This window comes from Berghia stephanieae, chromosome 11, assembly GCF_034508935.2.
Source record: "Berghia stephanieae isolate SIO BIC M18660-M18661 chromosome 11, UCSD_Bste_1.3, whole genome shotgun sequence".
NCBI classification, from domain to species: domain Eukaryota; kingdom Metazoa; phylum Mollusca; class Gastropoda; order Nudibranchia; family Aeolidiidae; genus Berghia; species Berghia stephanieae.
In genome coordinates, this window is record NC_088370.1 from 24,932,549 (window position 1) to 24,952,065 (window position 19,517).

Consider the following 19,517-nt stretch of genomic DNA (forward strand, 5'->3'; position numbering starts at 1 on the left):
ATCCTTATAGTGTGAAAAAGATAGATAATTATACTTATCTGACAGAGCGAGGTGTAGATATTCGCAGGTCTGATAACCAAACGCAGTTATGTTATGGGCCTGATTTCACATTGTTGTAATGGAATTTTTTTTGCGTTGGGTTAAGAGTACTACCATTACAAAACATGAGCCCATAATAACATGGGTTTATTAGACCTTCAAATAAGTACACGTTGTTAAAGAGATTTTTTTATCTGGTGACAACGAAATACAGCAAGACTAATCTAAAAACGACAGGAAGACAAACAATACAGTGGAGCTGAAACATGACTGAAGAAAGAAAGAAAGAAGAAAATAAACTCGGAAAAAAGACTAATGGACTATATCTAGTGATGACAGCAGTTTTACGATATAGATGATATCTAAAAATATAAATAAATTCAAGAATGAGGAGGGGGGAAAGAAATAAGCAAAATCAGTTTAAACAATAACAAAAGCGTCGATGAATGCAGATGGCTACTGTAAGAAAGAAGCGATAGGGCATTTTTTCTATTTTTAGAAACAATTGTAATCTGCCATACCCTGAAACCCAAAACATAAAACGTATTCAAACTTTGGCCAGAAAAATTGTCCTTCAAACATCGATAAATTAAAATGACCCTCATCCTGGCAAAAACTCTCAAACCTGGGACTTCCGTGAAGTTTTCCATGGAGTTCTGGGTTTGAAAGTTTTTACCAACACGTGGGTTAATTAAATCGACTAATATTTGAAGGACGAGTTTTCTGGCCAAAGTTTTAAATAAGTTTATTTTTTTCAGGGTGCCGCAGTAATGTAAGAAAGATTGGATATTTTTCTTTCTTGACAATAATAGTAATATTGATATGACTATGAGCAGAGAAGAATACATGCTATGCTAAGAAAAGCGTGAGATTATGACGAGATTGTGACAGATGTGTGACTGTAACGTCACTATGCATTTGCGTCACGACGACGACGAAGACGATGACGATGATGTAACATAAAAGTAGGTCAGCAGGCGTGTTACTATATTTAGGCATTACTCACTTGGCTGTCCTGTGATGACGTAAATAAAATCAACCAATGAAAGAAAGCAAAGAAAAATAATTGATAAATAAATAGTGTCGTGTGTTAAACGACGTGTCTTTATTTGCAGGTATGCCTACCCAATTTATTATGGGCTCATTGTTGTAATGGGAATCTAAAAAAAATGACACAGAATATTGTCCATTACAGCAATGTCAAACTAGGCCCAAAATTGCGTTCGGATGTCAGACCTGCACAAATGTACACGTCGGTTTAAAATGAACTAGATGAAACATCATTATATAATGGTGTTGCGTGGAGCGATTTCTATCTCTATCATTCTACTAGTATCTCTCTCTCTCTCTCTCTCTCTCTCTCTCTCTCTCTCTCTCTCTCTAATTTACTCTTAGAATGACGGGATCCCATTTTCAACCAGACCCTGTATAATTCCGGGATGTGTGTTAATCTTTGTAACTCAATAAAAAGTTATAAAAATCAAATTTCATCATGAATATCACTCGGACGAAGAATCACAAATTTGTAAATAAATGGATGAATAAATGAATAGATATGAATAAAATAAATAGATAGATATATAAATGAAGATCGATTGGTAGATGACATCGTGTACTTATTAGCCGGTCTGATAACCGAACGCAATTAAGGGCTTGTTTTATCATGTTGTCGTAATGGAGTATATATAGCGCTGGTTTGAGGGTGTTGCAAAATTACAACAATGAGCCCATAGTAATTAAGGTTACCAGACCTGTAAATAAGTGAACGTCGATATATAGGGTCACACTAAGTTCAAACGAAAAAATCTTAGAAAATGGTCCACATGTCACTTGGAAGCTCTTTTGAGGTAATGAAAGTATGGCTAATAAAAAAAAAACTTGAAAAAAAACCCCAACCAAACTTGAGCAATTATATAGAGCAATATCCACTAAACGTGTTTAACCCACTCAACCCTAACACCGACTATATCCGTAGTTTACCCGGGTTACTTTTACCTCATGCCTATTTATTACATTTTTCTGAGACAAATTATAGGCGTAAATATCAGAGCTACTGTTCTTAAATGTTACATCTTTATGGCAGTTGAATAAAACAATCTATGTAGGTACATGCTCATTTTAAATACATTTTTTTCCAATTTTGAAAAGTAGCAAAAATCTATAGGATTGAGTGAGTTAAAGCGCTTTATAAAGGGTTCCTGGCCAACAGCAACATGCATCTTATAGAACGAGATATGACGCCTGTTAGGCGATGTTACCATTTTCCAGACAGAGACACTGCTGTTAACGACCAGGTACTCATTTTACACCCAAGTATGGTGAGAGAATGTAAGTAAAGAACCTTTTTCCAAGGACTCAACTATGCGCCGAGCGAGGTTCGAACCCAGGACCTTCCGATCCGAAAGCGAATGTCATACCACAAAACCACATAGCCACACATAAAAGGTGTTTGGGGATTTCTAATGAACATTTTAAGGGAATACCAATGCTATAAAAGTTTATCAATTTTTGAATTCTTTCACAAAATTTTAGAGTAAAATTTTTACTTTCAACGAACGTTTTAATTTGATATTTCTCTGTGTACAGTTAACCCTCTCCTTACCACCTGCAGAAAAATCGTCACTTTGGTTACGACATAATATATCTACATTTTTCTTGTTTAGATATATTTTGTACATCACAAAGAGTAAGCCTGCCATTTTGGGAAAATGATGAAAAGGATCGGCAAGGAGAGAGTTAAACATTGAAATGAGAAAATGGAGGCCTTGAAGCCATTTTTACTCAAAACAATTTTCTCTAGATTGTCTATTTCAAAGGGCCAAAACTCTCAGCCAATCTCGAACATTTTTTCACGAAATACAGTTCCATCCTAATAAAACGAACACCATCGGACTAGAAATAGTGGTTGACTTTATCCATTATCCATTAAACACACTTAAATAGAGAACTTAGATAGGGGGCGAAGTGGCCGAGTGGTTAAGGCATTGCACTGTAATCAGGAAGGTCCCGACATGTGCACCGTTTCCATAGACCTCTTCATAAATATCACAGCACTCACTACACACACATATATATTATTGCATTCTAGTATGATGGTAGAGCACCTCTAAAAGATCGAGGCTACAGACATATTATAATTGCTATGATAAGCGGTTTACGCCCTCAGCTAATTTTGTCCACCGTCTTTTGTATTTGGCCAAGTGTTCAAATTCGGACAGACGTTTGGTTTTTACGTCCCATGAAAGGGCAACGCCGAAAGAAGCTGATTTACATAGAAGTGATAAGACATGGAACGAGATAAAACAAAAAGTAAGTTCAAGATAGAGAGGGATGGAAACTGTTTGTCTGTGGCCTATACCCTGACCCAGGGTGAAAAAGGCAAGGATGATGATGATGATGATGAAGATGATGATGATGATGATGATGATGAAGATGATGATGATGATGATGATGATGATGATGATGATGATGATGGTGATGATGATGGTGATGATGGTGATGATGATGATGATGATGATGATGGTGATGATGATGGTGATGATGATGATGATGATGATGATGGTGATGATGATGATGGTGATGATAGTGATGAAAAGGGAGTCCTCTGGAGAGACTGAGGCTCTTTTGGTGAGGGATTTAAGATTACGCCTCATGCTGCAAAGCGTAATGCAGTCATTTCATATGGAGACCGACGATTGGATAAGCTGTCACCACGTCAGAATTGATAAACTATACAGTCACGTCCCTCCAATCCGCACACCTCCATTCCCAGCATTTTGCCTGGACTACAGAGATACCCGATAGACATAGTGGAATCAGTCCCCAAACTGTACAAATAAAGAAGGAAAAAAATCCGCCTCCAGGCAACCTGTCCGAATAATGGGGACATCTGGATTGTGAAGTTCCTGATTAGAGAGACGCGACTGCACACAACTCCTCAGGTTCGATTCCCAGTCGAGGCAGGGTGATTATTTGTGATAGATTTTTTTCTTCTTGTATTGATACTGTTTCATACACACTTTTTCAGATCTATTTCTTACACCAGTGCCTGCTCCTTAATTTGTTACCACTTCAAAAACACAACTGGTGGTCGGAAATAATGAACTATTTTTCTCAATCTTATGTTTAAAAAGTCCGAATCTGGACTTTAACCCATTTGAATCTGGATAAAATTGATCCAAACATCCAGTTTAAAATTTCTAATTGTTGGTTTGAATTTCCATCACCATCGTGGTTACTATATCCCGACAACGTACCAGAAAATTACCCTCCCCCCTATCTCTTTCTCTCTCTCTCTCTCTCTCTCTCTCTCTCTCTCTCTCTCTTTTCTCTCTCTCTCTCTCTCTTTTCTCTCTCTCTCTCTCTCTCTTTTCTCTCTCTCTCTCTCTCTCTCTCTCTCTCTCTCTCTCTCTCTCTCCCTCTTTCTCTTTCTCCCTCCCCGTGCCCCTCTCCCTGTCACTCTGAACTTCAATCCCATTTCTAAACTGGGAATTGCACTGACAGGTCAGCAACCCTTGGCATAAATCAATAACATTGAAAGGCTTCACTATGAGATGTGTTATAACAGCACAGCAGCTGGTCACAACGACCTAAATAAGAAAACAAAGGGAAGTAATCGATAAAATTGTGACACAATAAAAACAAACCCAACCCCAGACAAGTTGAATTGGGGAGGCCATGATATTGTATAAGGACAGAACATTCCACAAGCATAAATAAAAGATACTTAAAATATATATAATATGAATATGGTCGACAGGCAGTGATGAAGATGATGGATATGATTTATGATAATATTGATAATAATAATAATAATAATAATAATAATAATAATAATAATAATAATAATAATAATAATAATAATAATAATAATAATAATAATAATAATAATAATAATAATAATAATAATAATAATAATAATAATAATAATAATAATAATAATAATAATAATGATAAGAAAAAATAAATAAAAATGTTCTCAAACATTCGTGGCATAACAATGCACATCCGGTTGGTGGTCCGTACACCAGGACAACCACTACAGAAACCTGAGACACACATTTGTTGTTATGCTCTGAACAAATCCCACATTATCTACTCGTGGAGTTTATTTTTTTTGTCCTATTCTACTGTACAAAAGATAACAGTAAGAAGTGAAAAACCATCAAACCCCCAAACTCTCTCTCTCTCTCTCTCTCTCTCTCTCTCTCTCTCTCTCCCTCTCTCTCTCTCACAACCTCTCTTCTTCTCTCCTTTTACTCCAATAACTATAAACTAGTCCATTCCCCCTCCTCCCCACCTTTATCAATTCGCCCGTTGCACGGACCAACCCCGGGCAGGTCAATTCAACAATTCTGACATCTAGCATTCCACCACCACCACCAGCAGCAGCTTTGGCAGAGATGCCCCCCCCCCCCCCAACTGGAAGATGCTACACAGAGAGACAACAATGACACGTAGGTGTGTTTGAACAACACACACGATACAACACGTAGGTGTGTTTGAACAACACACACGATACAACACGTAGGTGTGTTTGAACAACACACACGAGACAACAACAGGTTGTACACAAATGCAGGTTTGGTACACACGATACGAAAAACAGTGGCGGATTGGCCTTTTAAAAAAAACAACAAAAAAAAAAAAAAAAAAAACGGAGATGGGTGCCAGGTTACAAAAATGACATCTAATGACATCATTATAATTTGACGTCAGTTAACGGCTCATGGGGAATTATCCTTGGTCTGGTCTAGATTAAAATGCTACGATGAAATGTTCGTAGTAGTCGAGACAAGCAAGATTTGGCAATAAAAAGTCCAGAAACAAATACAAAGTAATACTAAGCTGCTGGAAGCTGTGGACTGTAAGAAGAAATTAAAAAAAAAGAATATAATAGGTTCAAAGAAGAATAAAATACCAAACACGGAACGTGAGAGATAATTGGTAGGTCTTCTCTTGTAGAAAAATCTTGGAAAGTCGATCATGAACTTTCCAATATTTTTTTCTACAAGACAAGACCTACCATTTATCTCTGTCGTCTATCTGGAATTTAGTAATTTATTTATGTCTTTATTGTATTTTTGTTGTTGTTGGCTGAAGAAGGGTTTTGATCCCGAAACGTTCCGTGTTTGGTATTTTGTTCTTTTTTTTTGAAGCTGTTATATTGATATTTGTTTATTACTAGAAACAATAATAAATACAGGCGTTTGTAACCGGTTTCATATCTGGCAACCACCTTTATGGGCCCAAACTAGCCATTTTACACATTTATAAAAAAATAAAATAAAAAACGAACACTGATTCATGATTTTATCATAGTCCTCTGTCATGATATACAATCAACAAATCATGACCCAGAGATTAGACCATGGTCATGACCAAACAGAAAATTATGACTTTATCATAACCTACGTATATCATGACTGATAATCAATAATCATGACCTTATCGTAGACTACGAACGTGACAAACATTTAATAGTCATGACTTTATCATGACTGACACTCCATAAAACAAAATCACGACTTTATCATACGCTACGATCATGACAGACATTCAATGATCATGACTTTATAATAGACTACGAACATGACAAACATTTAACAGTCATAACTTTATCATAGACTACGATCATGACAGACATTTAAAAGCCATGAGTTTATCATGACTAACATTCCATAAAAATAATGAATTTATCATAGACTACAACCATGACACATAACAGGAAACAATTAGCACGAACTGCCTTTGACTTCGTTCCCAGGTCAACAATGGGAATCTGAATACAGTACAAGCTGCATAATCGATTTCGGATGGTATCGACTCCTTCCATAATCGATATCTAACACCGTGTTCCTTTCATTTAAGTTAGAAATAGAAAATTCACACGTGAACAAATAGATAATAATTTTTAGATGAATCGATGTAAAATCGAAATCGATTTAGCAACCTGCACTTTAACACAACAATGATGGTAAAGGGAAAATATCGATTATAATATGATTAATAAATATCGCTGCTGAAATATTCAGCTGAATCTTATTTTAATATCAGTGGCAGAACTTAATGTTACTATCTAAATAAATATATTTTAAGTAACTATAACTGGAAAACGCATACATAAAATACTTTTATTTTCTGAACTGATTAATAAGATATTAAGAGATGTAATGTGTTACTTACCTATTCGATTCATTTTAACATCTAAAGAGCCGGGGTGGTTGTGCTTGATGGCGTTCATCCGCCTGTTCTGAGGGCCTCCCATGCCTCCTCCTCCGCCCGGGGCTCCAGAAGCCTTGGAACCTTTCGGTCTCGGGGCCTCGACGGGCAAAACTCTTCTCCTCTTCTTGGGCAGCTTGGATCGCGCCTGGGTGTGCGAATAGAACAGGGCGAAATTGGACACGATGACCGGCACAGGTAAAGCTATGCACAACACGCCGGCAAGCGCGCACAGGGCACCTACGAACATCCCAACCGGCGTCTTCGGGACCATGTCGCCGTAACCGACTGTTGTCATGGTTACGATGGCCCACCACAACCCGACTGGAATACTCTCGAAATCGTTCGTAGGGTTGTATTGAATACGCTCCGCGTAGTAAATGAGGGCAGCGAAGACGACGATTCCTAGAATAAGGAAGAATATTAGAAGAACGAGTTCTTTAGCGCTGGCCTTGAATGTATGGATGAGAATCTTTAATCCAGCCGAATGCCTGGTTAGCTTACACAAACGCATAATACGAATGATGGAGAAGAATTCCAGCATGTCGCTCTCTTGCTTCAGCTTGGTGAGCATAAAATCTAGATAAAAGCTGAGCGTAGCGACTATATCTATAATATTTACGGGCGCCTTTAAGAATTCTAACTTCATGGGCGCCACGGCGAAACGTATAATAATTTCAAACGTAAACCAAGCGTTACTAGCACACTCTATGTAGAAAAATGCTTCGTGGGGTTCCGTTTCCGTCTTCTCTAGACGCCACGTTCTGGTTCCGTTAGCGGTATAGGACGTAGTGTTCCGTAAGACGGGCACTCGCATCTCAGGGTGTGTCTTCAGGCAGAAAGACAAGATGGAGATAACGATGAAAAACACAGAGATCACGGCAATTATCTGGGGGAAGAAAGAGACAAAAAAGGAGAAAAGAACATGATTTTAAAAGAATTGAAAATAACAACTCTGTATACAAACTTATATAGCGCCAACGTCTCATGCAATATGAGCTCTAGGCGTTTTACAAAAATAGATCATATATATATATATATATATATATATATATATATATATATATATACACACATATATCACTTCCTGATGAGAGCTAACGCTTAAAACAATGTTGTAGAAGTTAAATAATCATAATTATACTTGAAATGTTTATATATATATATATATATATATATATATATATATATATATATACACACACACACACACACACAAAATAATATATATATATATATATATATATATATTATAATATATATTATATATATATATATATATATATAAATATATAAATTATAAAAACAAAAACCATGAAATAATATTGCTCAACGTTTTGATAAAAGAAGTTATTAATAGAATATTTCAAGTATTATTATGATCAACTTATCACTTTCACTTTTTGGTGAGAGCGAATGCTCGAAACAATATTGTTGAACATAACAATACATGAAATATATCATTATCCAATTACCATAGCTATTGCATTTAGACGGAAACATAATATTCAATATTTAAAACGCTATCAACATAAAATATATATATGCATTTGTCATAATTGTACATAAAAAAGATGAATCAAAATCTTTTTCAAAGCGTGATTTAACCCTCTCACGTCGTAGACACTGAATCTTCTAGTCAAAACATTTCTAACCGACGCCTCAAAACAATGTTTATTTATTGATAAGTTTGATAACCCAAATTGTTATGGGCTCACTGTTGTCATGGAAATACAATCAAACCCACCCAAAATGTTCTCCAATACAACAATGTGAAAACGAGTCCATAATAGGGTTCAACAGTCGTGACGTCACTTCCCTCGTAATGACGCATAGTAACTTAGTAACTGGTTCTAAATTATTGAAACAATGGCGGACACCCTTATGAAATATTTCTCCAACGGGCATAAAAGTGTATCCAGAGGAGAAACAGATTATAAATATGATCATGTTTTGACTTTTATACATTCTGATCACATGACATTTGAAAAAAGATGTAGCAAGCATGAAGAATAAAAAGTACCGATTTTCTTTCTTTAGAACCAAGCTGCTCGTTGCTGGGCAACGTGACATCAGACTTTTGAATCCTATTGTGGTTACCCGGTAATCAGACTACTAATATGCGCACGACGTGTTGGAGTCATTTTGACATTCAGAATCAAAGTTGTAAAAAACCCAATGAGATTTGAGTGAAGTGTTTATGTGATATCAAGAAGAAGAAGCATACTTTCTTATAGTTACAAAACAAACAAACAGAAATATATTTTAGGTAATATTAACTTTAAATTCCTCTTTTTTTCATCTACGAGTAGTTCACCCCAACATCATACCGTTTTCAGGCGATGGGTCACAGTCAACGTGTAATTATTTGCAGGTCCGATAACCCAAGTTGTTATGAGGCTAATTGTTGTATTGGAAATACTCTCAAACCAACGTAAAATATCGTCCATTTCAAAAACGTAAAAACGGCCCATAATTGTGTTCTGTTATCAGACCTGCTAATTTATACACCTAGGTCACAGTTCACACAATTTGAATAAGGATAAATTCACACGTTAAGGAGAGTCTCTTTTATTTTGTTAGTTAAAATTTTTTTTTTCTTAATTTTTATCATTTTGACACAAACTCAATTTTCTTTCTTTATCTACTTCATTTCGACAAAATGCAAGGTTGGAGAGGTTCAGCACATCGTACGTATAACGTAGCAAGCATCACATATCACCTGACACGTATCTATCACATGATCATTCTTATTATACGTAAAAACAGTGCTGCTATTTGTTTCATGATTGGATGTTATAAAATAAATATTCCCGAGACCCGTATAAAAATCGAATAGCGACACTTTTTTTTTACGTAAGAGTTATGACACTCTTGAAAAAAATTCTCGAGGGTATTTGTGGAGGGTAAAAGAGGAAGAGGGAGACCAAGAGGAAGATGGTCACAAGAAGACATCAGCGAATGGAAGAATAAGCCGGTGACTGAATGTGAAAGGATGGTGCAGGACAGAATAAAATGGAGATAAAGATAAAGGGAGTAAATCTGACTCATGAATGAACAACACAAAACAAACGACGTTGGCCTTTTTCAAGTAATACTTGAAAACTTCCTTGAAAAAGGCAAAGGGCCGAAACGTCGTTTGTTTTGTGTTGTTCATTCATGAGTCAGATTTACTCCCTTTACTGACTCATTATGCACCTTTATTTATAAGGACAGAATAAGCTTGTTTTGTGGTTGGCAGTTGCGGAGGTCACGTCCAGGAGGGATAAGCCAAGATGATGATGATGATGATGATGATGATGATGGTGATGATGGTGATGAGAATGATGATGATGATGATGATGATGATGATGATGATGATGATGATAATGATGATGATGATGGTGATGAGAATGGTCATGTGATAGATACGTGGTAGGTACGTGATGCGTGACGAAGGCATGATCTGCCAAAACTCTCCATTGACGCAATGCGACACATTTTCTACTTGGGAACATTTTCACGTTGTAACCCAATCTCTACATCGGGACCATCATTCCAACAGAATAGCGCTGTGGGGCGGTGCGTCACATATAGAAGGAACGAAGTTGACGTCACTCAGGTCTTTTTTTATAGCTTTTAGCCAGCCATTTTTATGAGTAGTTCTCACAAAATTATATCGCATTGATTTTTGTATCTTCTTTTCTCAATTAAAGTAAGACAAAAAAAAAAATGATACAAAGCTACATGGGAGTCCCGATAGCTCAGTTGGTAGAGTAGTCGCTTCACACTTAAAGTGACCGAGATCGATGCAGTCGAACATTCTTTTTTTTTCTTCTGACACTCCTGCCCACCCAGCAGTGCATTGGTAGCTGGATCTGTTAGATATAGCGGAAATACTTTGCGATGGACTAGCATCCTATCCAAAGAATAGCACGCAATTGCTATTGTCGGTTTCATGCTATAGAAACCGGAATACACTCATGTTCTATGGACTTAATGACTCTATGGACTCTGAAGGGCAATTTTTAAAATCCAAAGCTACCACTCCATATTTACACTCCTCTGATGTGACACACTACGCACGGTAGACGTGTACATATATGCAGGTCTGACATCTGAATTCACTTAATGGGCCTAGTTTAACATTTTTGTAATGGACAATATTTTGCATCATTTAAAAAAAAAGATTTCCATTACACCATAAGGAAATGGGTTATCAGACCTGCAAATAAGTGCACGTCGGTTGTGGTAAAATAGTAAAGAAAATAACCAACTCGAATATGAAATAGCCAAATATGCTCTGTGTGTTATAAAAATAGATTTTGAAAGTATAAACAATAATACAAAAAACAACAACAAATATTATACATACGCCGACTACAGGAGGAAAAGGGCACAGTGTCACAAAATCAAATTTCATGAGTTTGCCTCTTAGCATATTGTTCATTTGTCAACGTTTAATACCAAATAGAATTAACTGAAGAAGGGCACCAATAATATCATGATAAGAAAAGAGAAAAAGCAAATTAAAAAAAACAACACAAAAAACAAAAAACAAAAACAAATAACACATTAATAAAAAAATCAACAAAAAAAAAAAAAAAAAACGAAAACAAAAAGAAAAACAAAACAAAACAAAATTAACAAACAAACAAAAGACGAATGAAAATAATACAACAAAATCAAAAACTTAGGTTATGCAAATAAACAAACAAAACAAACAAAACAAACAAAACAAAAGACTTCCAGAATTGAAAATTGTGATTCCTCAAATCGGAGTCAATGTGACATCAGGTGTCTTCCCCCCCCCCCCCTTTTTCATGGAGCATAAAAGCGTATCCAGAGGGCAAAAACATTATAAATCTGATCATGTTTTGACTTTTACACATTCTGATCACAAGACATATGAAAAGTTCTAGCCGGCATGAAGAATAAAAAGTATCGATTTTTTTTTGTCTAGAACCACGATGGCCGCCGTTGCTGGGCGACGTGACATCAGACTATTGAATCCAATTGCCGCCCGAGAAACATTTTATCGTCCATGAAGACTTTGCTGGTACAAGGTAACAACTAAATTTGATCGAACACATGAATCTCGCCTGGCTCACGAAGGTTTAACCCCCAAAAAATAAGATATTAATATGATGCCCTTCCGCCACGACACCATAAGATATCGTCGCCTAGGCATTCCACGAAGGAATATAGATTAATAATGATGCCCTTCCGCCACGACACCATAAGATATCGTCGCCTAGGCATTCCACGAAGGAATATAGATTAATAATGATGCCCTTCCGCCACGACACCATAAGACATCGTCGCCTAGGCATTCCACGAAGGAATATAGATTAATAATGATGCCCTTCCGCCACGACACCATAAGACATCGTCGCCTAGGCATTCCACGAAGGAATATAGATTAATAATGATGCCCTTCCGCCACGACACCATAAGATATCGTCGCCTAGGCATTCCACGAAGGAATATAGATAATTCATCAAACAAGATGTCTGATGTCAACAAGAATCTCCCATGTTGTCACTGTGAGCAAATTGGGGGTTAATAATCTTGCCCAAGGAAAAAACCCCACGAAAATGCCTGAAGCGGGACTCGAACCCGGGACATTTACGCGTCACAGTGCAATGCCTTAACCACTCGGCCACTTCGACTCATTAACTTTGATAACTATAAGAAAAAAAGAATTGATAAAAAACAACAACAAAAAACAAAACAAAATATAAGAACAAGCTAATAAATTAAAAAGAAAAAACAAAACAAAGTAAAAAAACAAAACAAAAACATCAAAAAACAAAAGATTCTGTAATAACAAAATAAAACAATCTTTTAAAATATTCATTGAATCAGAAATAATGAAATAACAACAGATAGTTGGAATACAAAATGGACAATTTTGTGCCTTTTTGGAATTTGGAATATATCTACATTCTGTTCCCATCGCCGATCTCAAGCTCCTGCAGCAAACTAAAACACGTCCGGATTTCCAAAATACAAAACTGCACCAATCTCATAAATATCGTTCTACTCCCCCTGACGTGCACACATTTGCAGGTCTGATAGCCGGACGCGGTTATGGGCTTGATATAATAACATTGTTGTAATGGGCAATATTTGCCTTGGCTAGACATTTATTACCAATACAACAATAGGCCCATAAAAAATGTGAACTCATCGTCTCAAAACGGTATTATGTCAGCACGAACCGTATGCTTAAAAGCCGAATTAAATGTTAAACTGGTCAAAAAATATACATTGCTGGTATTATAACCCTTAAATATGGTATCCATTCTCCTCAATAAAACATACAAACTACTGAAACACAAGTCTGATATTTCTGGCTATAAATTCAATTTTCAACATCTTAACCAACCCGGCTTAATACCGTTTTGAGACGAAGGGTCACAAATAAGTACACGTTGGTTTCAGGCGAAGAATAAAATATTTCATGCACTCTCGTGTTTCAGAATCCGAACTTTTTGGTAAAAATAACAATGTGAAATTGGATGAAAGCTTCAATTTGATATACGAAAACAGGTCAAATGGACGTTTCGGGTTTCCCCCTTTATCAACAAAACAGGATGAATGAAACACTACAGACGAATGAGATAATATTGTTAATAACGCCACTACTACATTATCTCATTCGTCTGTAGTGTTTCATTCATCTTGTTTGTTGATAAAGGGGAAACCCGAAACGTCCATTTTACCTGTTTTCGTATATTAAATTGAAGCTTACATTCAATTTCACATTGTTATTTATTTCTACGAGCTTCGAGCAGCAACATTTACACAACTTTTTGGTGGCAAAATCTCGCAGTAGTTGGGAACATATCCGGAATGCCAAAACGCAAAAGTAAAAGAATCTCATATCAAGAAATTAAGGAGCAGGCACCGGTGTAAGATAAAGAACTGAACAAGTGTGTATGAAAGGTGCCATCAGACAAAACTAGAAAGAAAAATATAAGAAAAAAAAAACATCTCAAAAAATCAGTCGACCTCGAGGTAGATTGATTTTTTGGGATGTTTCAAATTGTTTTTTCTTTCTTGCTTTGTCTGGCACCTTTCATGCACACTTGTTCAGATCTTTAAGAATATCAAATCATATCATAGGTAGTTGTTTTATTGACATAAAACGATAGCATAAATTATTGCAAATAGTTTCAAAAATAAAAACCAGCCAGTTTATTATACACACATTACATGGATGCAAGAAAAAAGTATCATGTTCACTCTAATAAAAAAACAAACAAATATATAAATACATAAAAACATTATCGTTTCGGGTTACCCCTTAAGCTAATTACTAAATTATTATGATGGAATAGGAAAAAAGAGTTTAAAAAATATTTATTTTTCTTCTTTAATTTCTCTCAATTATAATATAAAATTTCTGTACTTTTCAGGGAAAACACGAAACGTTCCCATTATCATCTCTGTTTGTATTGCATTTGTATTAAATTTCCCAAAAGCGATGCAATTTTTCACATAAAATTATTAAAAATTTTAACACAATGTTACTCCATTCCATTTTGTTCTCATGCAATTTCCTTCACCCAAGCATTCAAGACAAAAGCATAGGGGAATCAATAGAAAGATTGATAAAAATCTGTTGATTAAAAAAAACCCAAACTAAATTATGCCGTGTATGCAATTGTATACAAGTTGTATCTACATAGACACTTAACGATCTGTGAAGAAATAGATAGGGAGAAATTATGCGTACAACAAGCTGTTAATGAAGCAATAATAAAGCTTTTGAGAATTATACAACACAGGAAAACAACACACCTTCAAGGTACGAACACAATAATACGCTCTATGTCGGACAACAAGAATATCACCACGAGACAATAATAAGGGGAAGCAATTCTACTGGACTTGCGATACAACAAAGATTTAATTTAATTATTGCCCTTTGATTGGATTTCAACTGTTTCTGTCATTCGGTTCGAAGATGAGATTGTTGCTTAAATTCAATTCCTTAATGAAGATGAAATCGACGATGATATTGATGCTGCTGCGGCTGATGATGATGATGATGATGATGATGATGATGATGATGATGATGATGATGATGATGATGGCAACGATAATGATCATGGTGATAATGATGATGGTGCTGATGATGATGATGATGATGATGATGATGATGATGATGATTGATTGATGATGATATGATGTATGAATGATAAATGATGATGATATGATGATGAAATGAAGAGAGATGATGAAAGATGGATGATGATGAGGAATGAGAGAGGAAGAGGATGAGAGATGAGATAGATGGAGTGAGATAGACAGGGAGAGTGATGTGAGATCGAGAGAAAAGAAGAAAGAGGAAGAGGAGAGGAAGTAGAGTAGAATAAGAGTAGAGGATAGAGAGTAGAGAGAGAGGTAGAGGTAGATAGATAGAGATATAGTAGTAGTATTGTGTAGTATGTATGAGTAGATGAAGTAGTAAGAGAGGAAAGAGAGAGAGGAGAGATAGCATAGGAGATAGAGAGATGGTAGTTTTAAATTTATATTATTATATTTTATAGTTTATAGTAGTAGTGTAGTAGTCGAGAAAGTATAGTAAAGAGAGTAGTAGAGAGTAGAAGAGTAGTAGTAGGTAGAAGAGTGATAAAGTAGTATATAGTAGTATATAGTATAAGTATAGTAGTATATTATATACTATATTTATCATTATAGTATATTATTATAGTAGTAAGTTATTAGTAGTAGTAGTAGTAGTATAGTATAGTAGTAGTAGTAGTAGTAGTAGTAGTAAGTAGTAGTAGTAGTATTAGTAGTAGTAGTAGTATATAGTAGTAGTATGTTAGATAGTAGTAGTAGTAGTAGGGTGAGTAGTAGAGAATAGTAGAGTAGTAGTAGTAGTAGTAGTAGTAGTAGTATAGTAGGTAAGTAGATAAGATAGATAAATATAGTAAGAAGTAAGTATAGTAAGTAAGTAGTAAGTATAGATAGATAGTAAGATAGTAAGTAAGAAAGTATAGTATAGAAGTAGTAAGATAAAGTATAGTAGAAGTAGTAGTATAGAGTATAGTAGTAGTAGTAGTATTAGATAGTAAGAGATGTAAGTAGAGAAGAAGAAGAAGTAAGAAGAGAGAAGAAGAAGTAAGAAGAAGAAAGAAGAATAAGAAGTAAGAAGAAGAAGAAAGAAGAAGAAGTAAGAAGAAGAGAGAAAGTAGAAGAAGAGAGAAGAGAGAAGAGAAGAGAGAAGAAGAAAGAAAGAAGAAGAAAGAAGAAGAAGAAGAAGAAGAAGAAGAAAGAAGAGAAGAAGAAGAGAAGAGAAGAAGAGAAGAAGAAGAAGAAGAAGAAGAAAGAAGAAGAAGAAGAAGAAGAAAGAAGAAGAAGAAGAAGAAGAAGAAGAAAGAAGAAGAAGAAGAAGAAGAAAAAAGAAGAAGAAGAAGAAGAAGAAGAAGAAGAAGAAGAAGAAGAAAGAAGAAGAAGAAGAAGAAGAAGAGAAGAAGAAGAAGAAAGAAGAAGAAAGAAGAAGAAGAAGAAGAAGAGAGAAGAAGAAGAAGAAGAAGAGAAGAAGAAAAGAAGAAGAAGAAAAGAAGAAGAAAGAAAGAAGAAGAAGAAGAAGAAAATATACAACACAGCTCTGAATATAAACGAGGAAAAGACATGCGCATCAGGTAAGTGGTTGGTCAGGAGAACGACTGATTGCTTGCTAATTAATTGTTCAAAAGACTTTCCGCCGTACTGGGTGAGTGTTTTCATAAACAATACTATTATTGTGCCGTGCTCTGAAAACAAGCCGTAATTAAGATTTTGGCTCGAAAACTCGTCCTTCAAATATCATCGAATTAAATGACCCTCGTCTTGCCCAACAACTCTCAAACTTAGAAATTCATTGAAAACTTCGCGAAGTCCCGGGTTTGAGAGCTTTTGACCTGACGAGGGTTATGTTAATCGATCGATAATTAAAGGACGAGTTTTCTGGCATACATTTTAAATACGTGTTTTTCCAGAGTTTGGCTGTATTATGCGAGACGACAATACAAACATTGTTAAACTAATTAATTAGCTACCATTCCTCTCCACAGATCATCGGAGATAAGAAAGAAAAAGAAGAAAAAAAGAAAAAAAGAAAAAAAGAAAGAAAACACCAGGCCTCAAAAAAAAAAAAAAAATAAATAAATAAATAAAAAAGAGAATATAATATTTGAGTCTTATAGAGAGGAAAATTAACTAAAAGTGCCCAAAGCGCTTTACAAGGGGTCACAAGGCAACAGTAAGTCTTTATGGCGCTACGTGGTATGATGATATTTGATTTGTAAGCAAGAAGGTATGAAGTTCGATACCAACCGGTGGCGCTGTGTGGACTTGAGCAAGTCACCTCGCCATAGGCCACTTTGCGGCAGTGGGTGCACTGCGGTTGACGCCTGGGTTATATTCTAGTCTACTATGAAATAGACCCTAAAGACAAATATTCCCCATGAGAACGACAAATGAAGCGATTTTAAAAAAAATTAAATTCTTTTATTTTCGTGTAGGACGAGATATGACATTTTGAGACGTTTGTTTTGGAATATCTTGTGGTATGACACTCACTCACTTTCGGATCGGAAGGTCCTGGGTTCGAGCCTCGCGCATAGTTGAGTCCCCGGAAAAGGCTCTTTACTCACATTATCTCACCGTACTCAGGTGTAAAATGAGTACATGGCCGTCAACAGCGTTGTTGTCTCTGTCCGAAAAAAAAAATGTAATATCGCCTAACAAGCGTCCTACATGTTAAGTGTTGCTGTTGGTCAGGGACTCCTTGTAAAGCGCTTTGAGCACGTTTAGTGGATATTGCGCTATATAAAAGCTCATTTTTTAAAAGACTGGTTCATAACTGGTGCAGAAAATTTGTATGGAAGGGAGATTAGATGTGGTCACCTCTCAGACTCGCCGCTTTAAATACGTGAGCTTTTATATAGCGCAATATCCACGAAACGGGCCCAAAGCGCTTTACAAAGGGTCCGTGACATACAGCAACATGTATCATATAGAAAAAGAATATGACGCCTGTTAGGCTATAATACATATTTTTTTCCGACAGAGACAACACTGTTAACGGCCATGTACTCATTTTGCACCCTGAGTATGGTGAGAGAATGTGAGTAAAGAACCTTTTGCAAGGACTCAACTTTGCGCCGAGCGAGATTCGAACGCAGGACCTTCCGATCCGAAAGCCATACCACAAGACCACAAAGTCCCACAAATAGCGATCTATCAAAAAAAAAAAATAATTGAGCTTTGTGCTCACAGCGCTTTACAAGGGGTCCCTGGTCAACAGTAACATTTAACATGTAGGACGGGACATGCGGCCTGTTAGGCGATATTACAATTTTTCTGACAAAGACAACGCTGTTAACGGCCAGGTACTAATTTTACACCGGATTACGGTGAGAGAATGTGAGTAAAGAGCCTCTTCCAAGGACTCATAAACGGAGGCGACGTGTACATGTAGGCAGGTCTGTCTGCCTAGTTTATCACTGACGTCATGGACAAAATATGTAAGATTTAAAAAACACTGCGATGATATTTCTGCGGCTATGCGGTCTTGTGGTATGACACTCGCTTTCGGATCGGAAGTTCCTGGGTTCGAGCCTCGCTCGGCACATCAGTTGAGTACTTGGAAAAGGCTCTTTACTCACATTCTCTCACTGTACTGAATGTAAAATGAGTACCTGGCCGTTAACAACGTTGTCTCTGTCCGAAAAATTATAATATTGCTTAACAGGCGACATGTCCCGTCCTACATGTTAAGTGTTGCTGTTGGCCAGGGACCCTTGTAAAGCGCTTTGAGCACGTTTAGTGGATATTGAGCTATTTAAAAGCTCAATTTGATTTAATTTACAAAAATCTAATAAAAGTGAAATTTAGCAGTTCATTATCTGACGTCACAAAGTATTATTAACTTGATATCATTACGCGTTACTATCGATAGAATGAAGTTGACGTCACTCGGGTCTTTGTTATTGTTTTTTCGCCATCCACATTTATGAGCAATTCTCACTTAACTGTGTTATCCAGACTATAAAAGTTCACGGTAACACAGAGTTATGTGGGTTGGTCTGTTATACTTCCGGATGGTAATGTTGTGAGCTTCTTAGCCAAGCGCACACTAGCTATATCAGGGAGAGGGGTAGAATAATATAGAGGGAACTTAATTGACGTCACTCATATCTTTGTTTTTGGTTATAGACAGCCATTTTAATGATTAGTTCTCACTAAACTCTATCAATCGGACTATAGATAGAACG

The 19,517-nt window shown here is 36.2% G+C and overlaps 1 protein-coding gene across 3 annotated transcripts in view; it reads right to left on the bottom strand.

Moving 5' to 3' along the window:
- LOC144957371 (potassium voltage-gated channel protein Shaw-like) overlaps positions 1–19,517 on the bottom strand; it is a 295,525-nt gene that overhangs the window by 29,922 nt on the left and 246,086 nt on the right. For all 3 annotated transcript variants that reach the window (XM_078888582.1, XM_078888583.1, XM_078888581.1), the window contains one exon: positions 7,225–8,149. In XM_078888582.1, the coding sequence (XP_078744708.1) occupies positions 7,225–8,149 (925 nt within the window). The remainder of the gene's footprint in view (positions 1–7,224; positions 8,150–19,517) is intronic.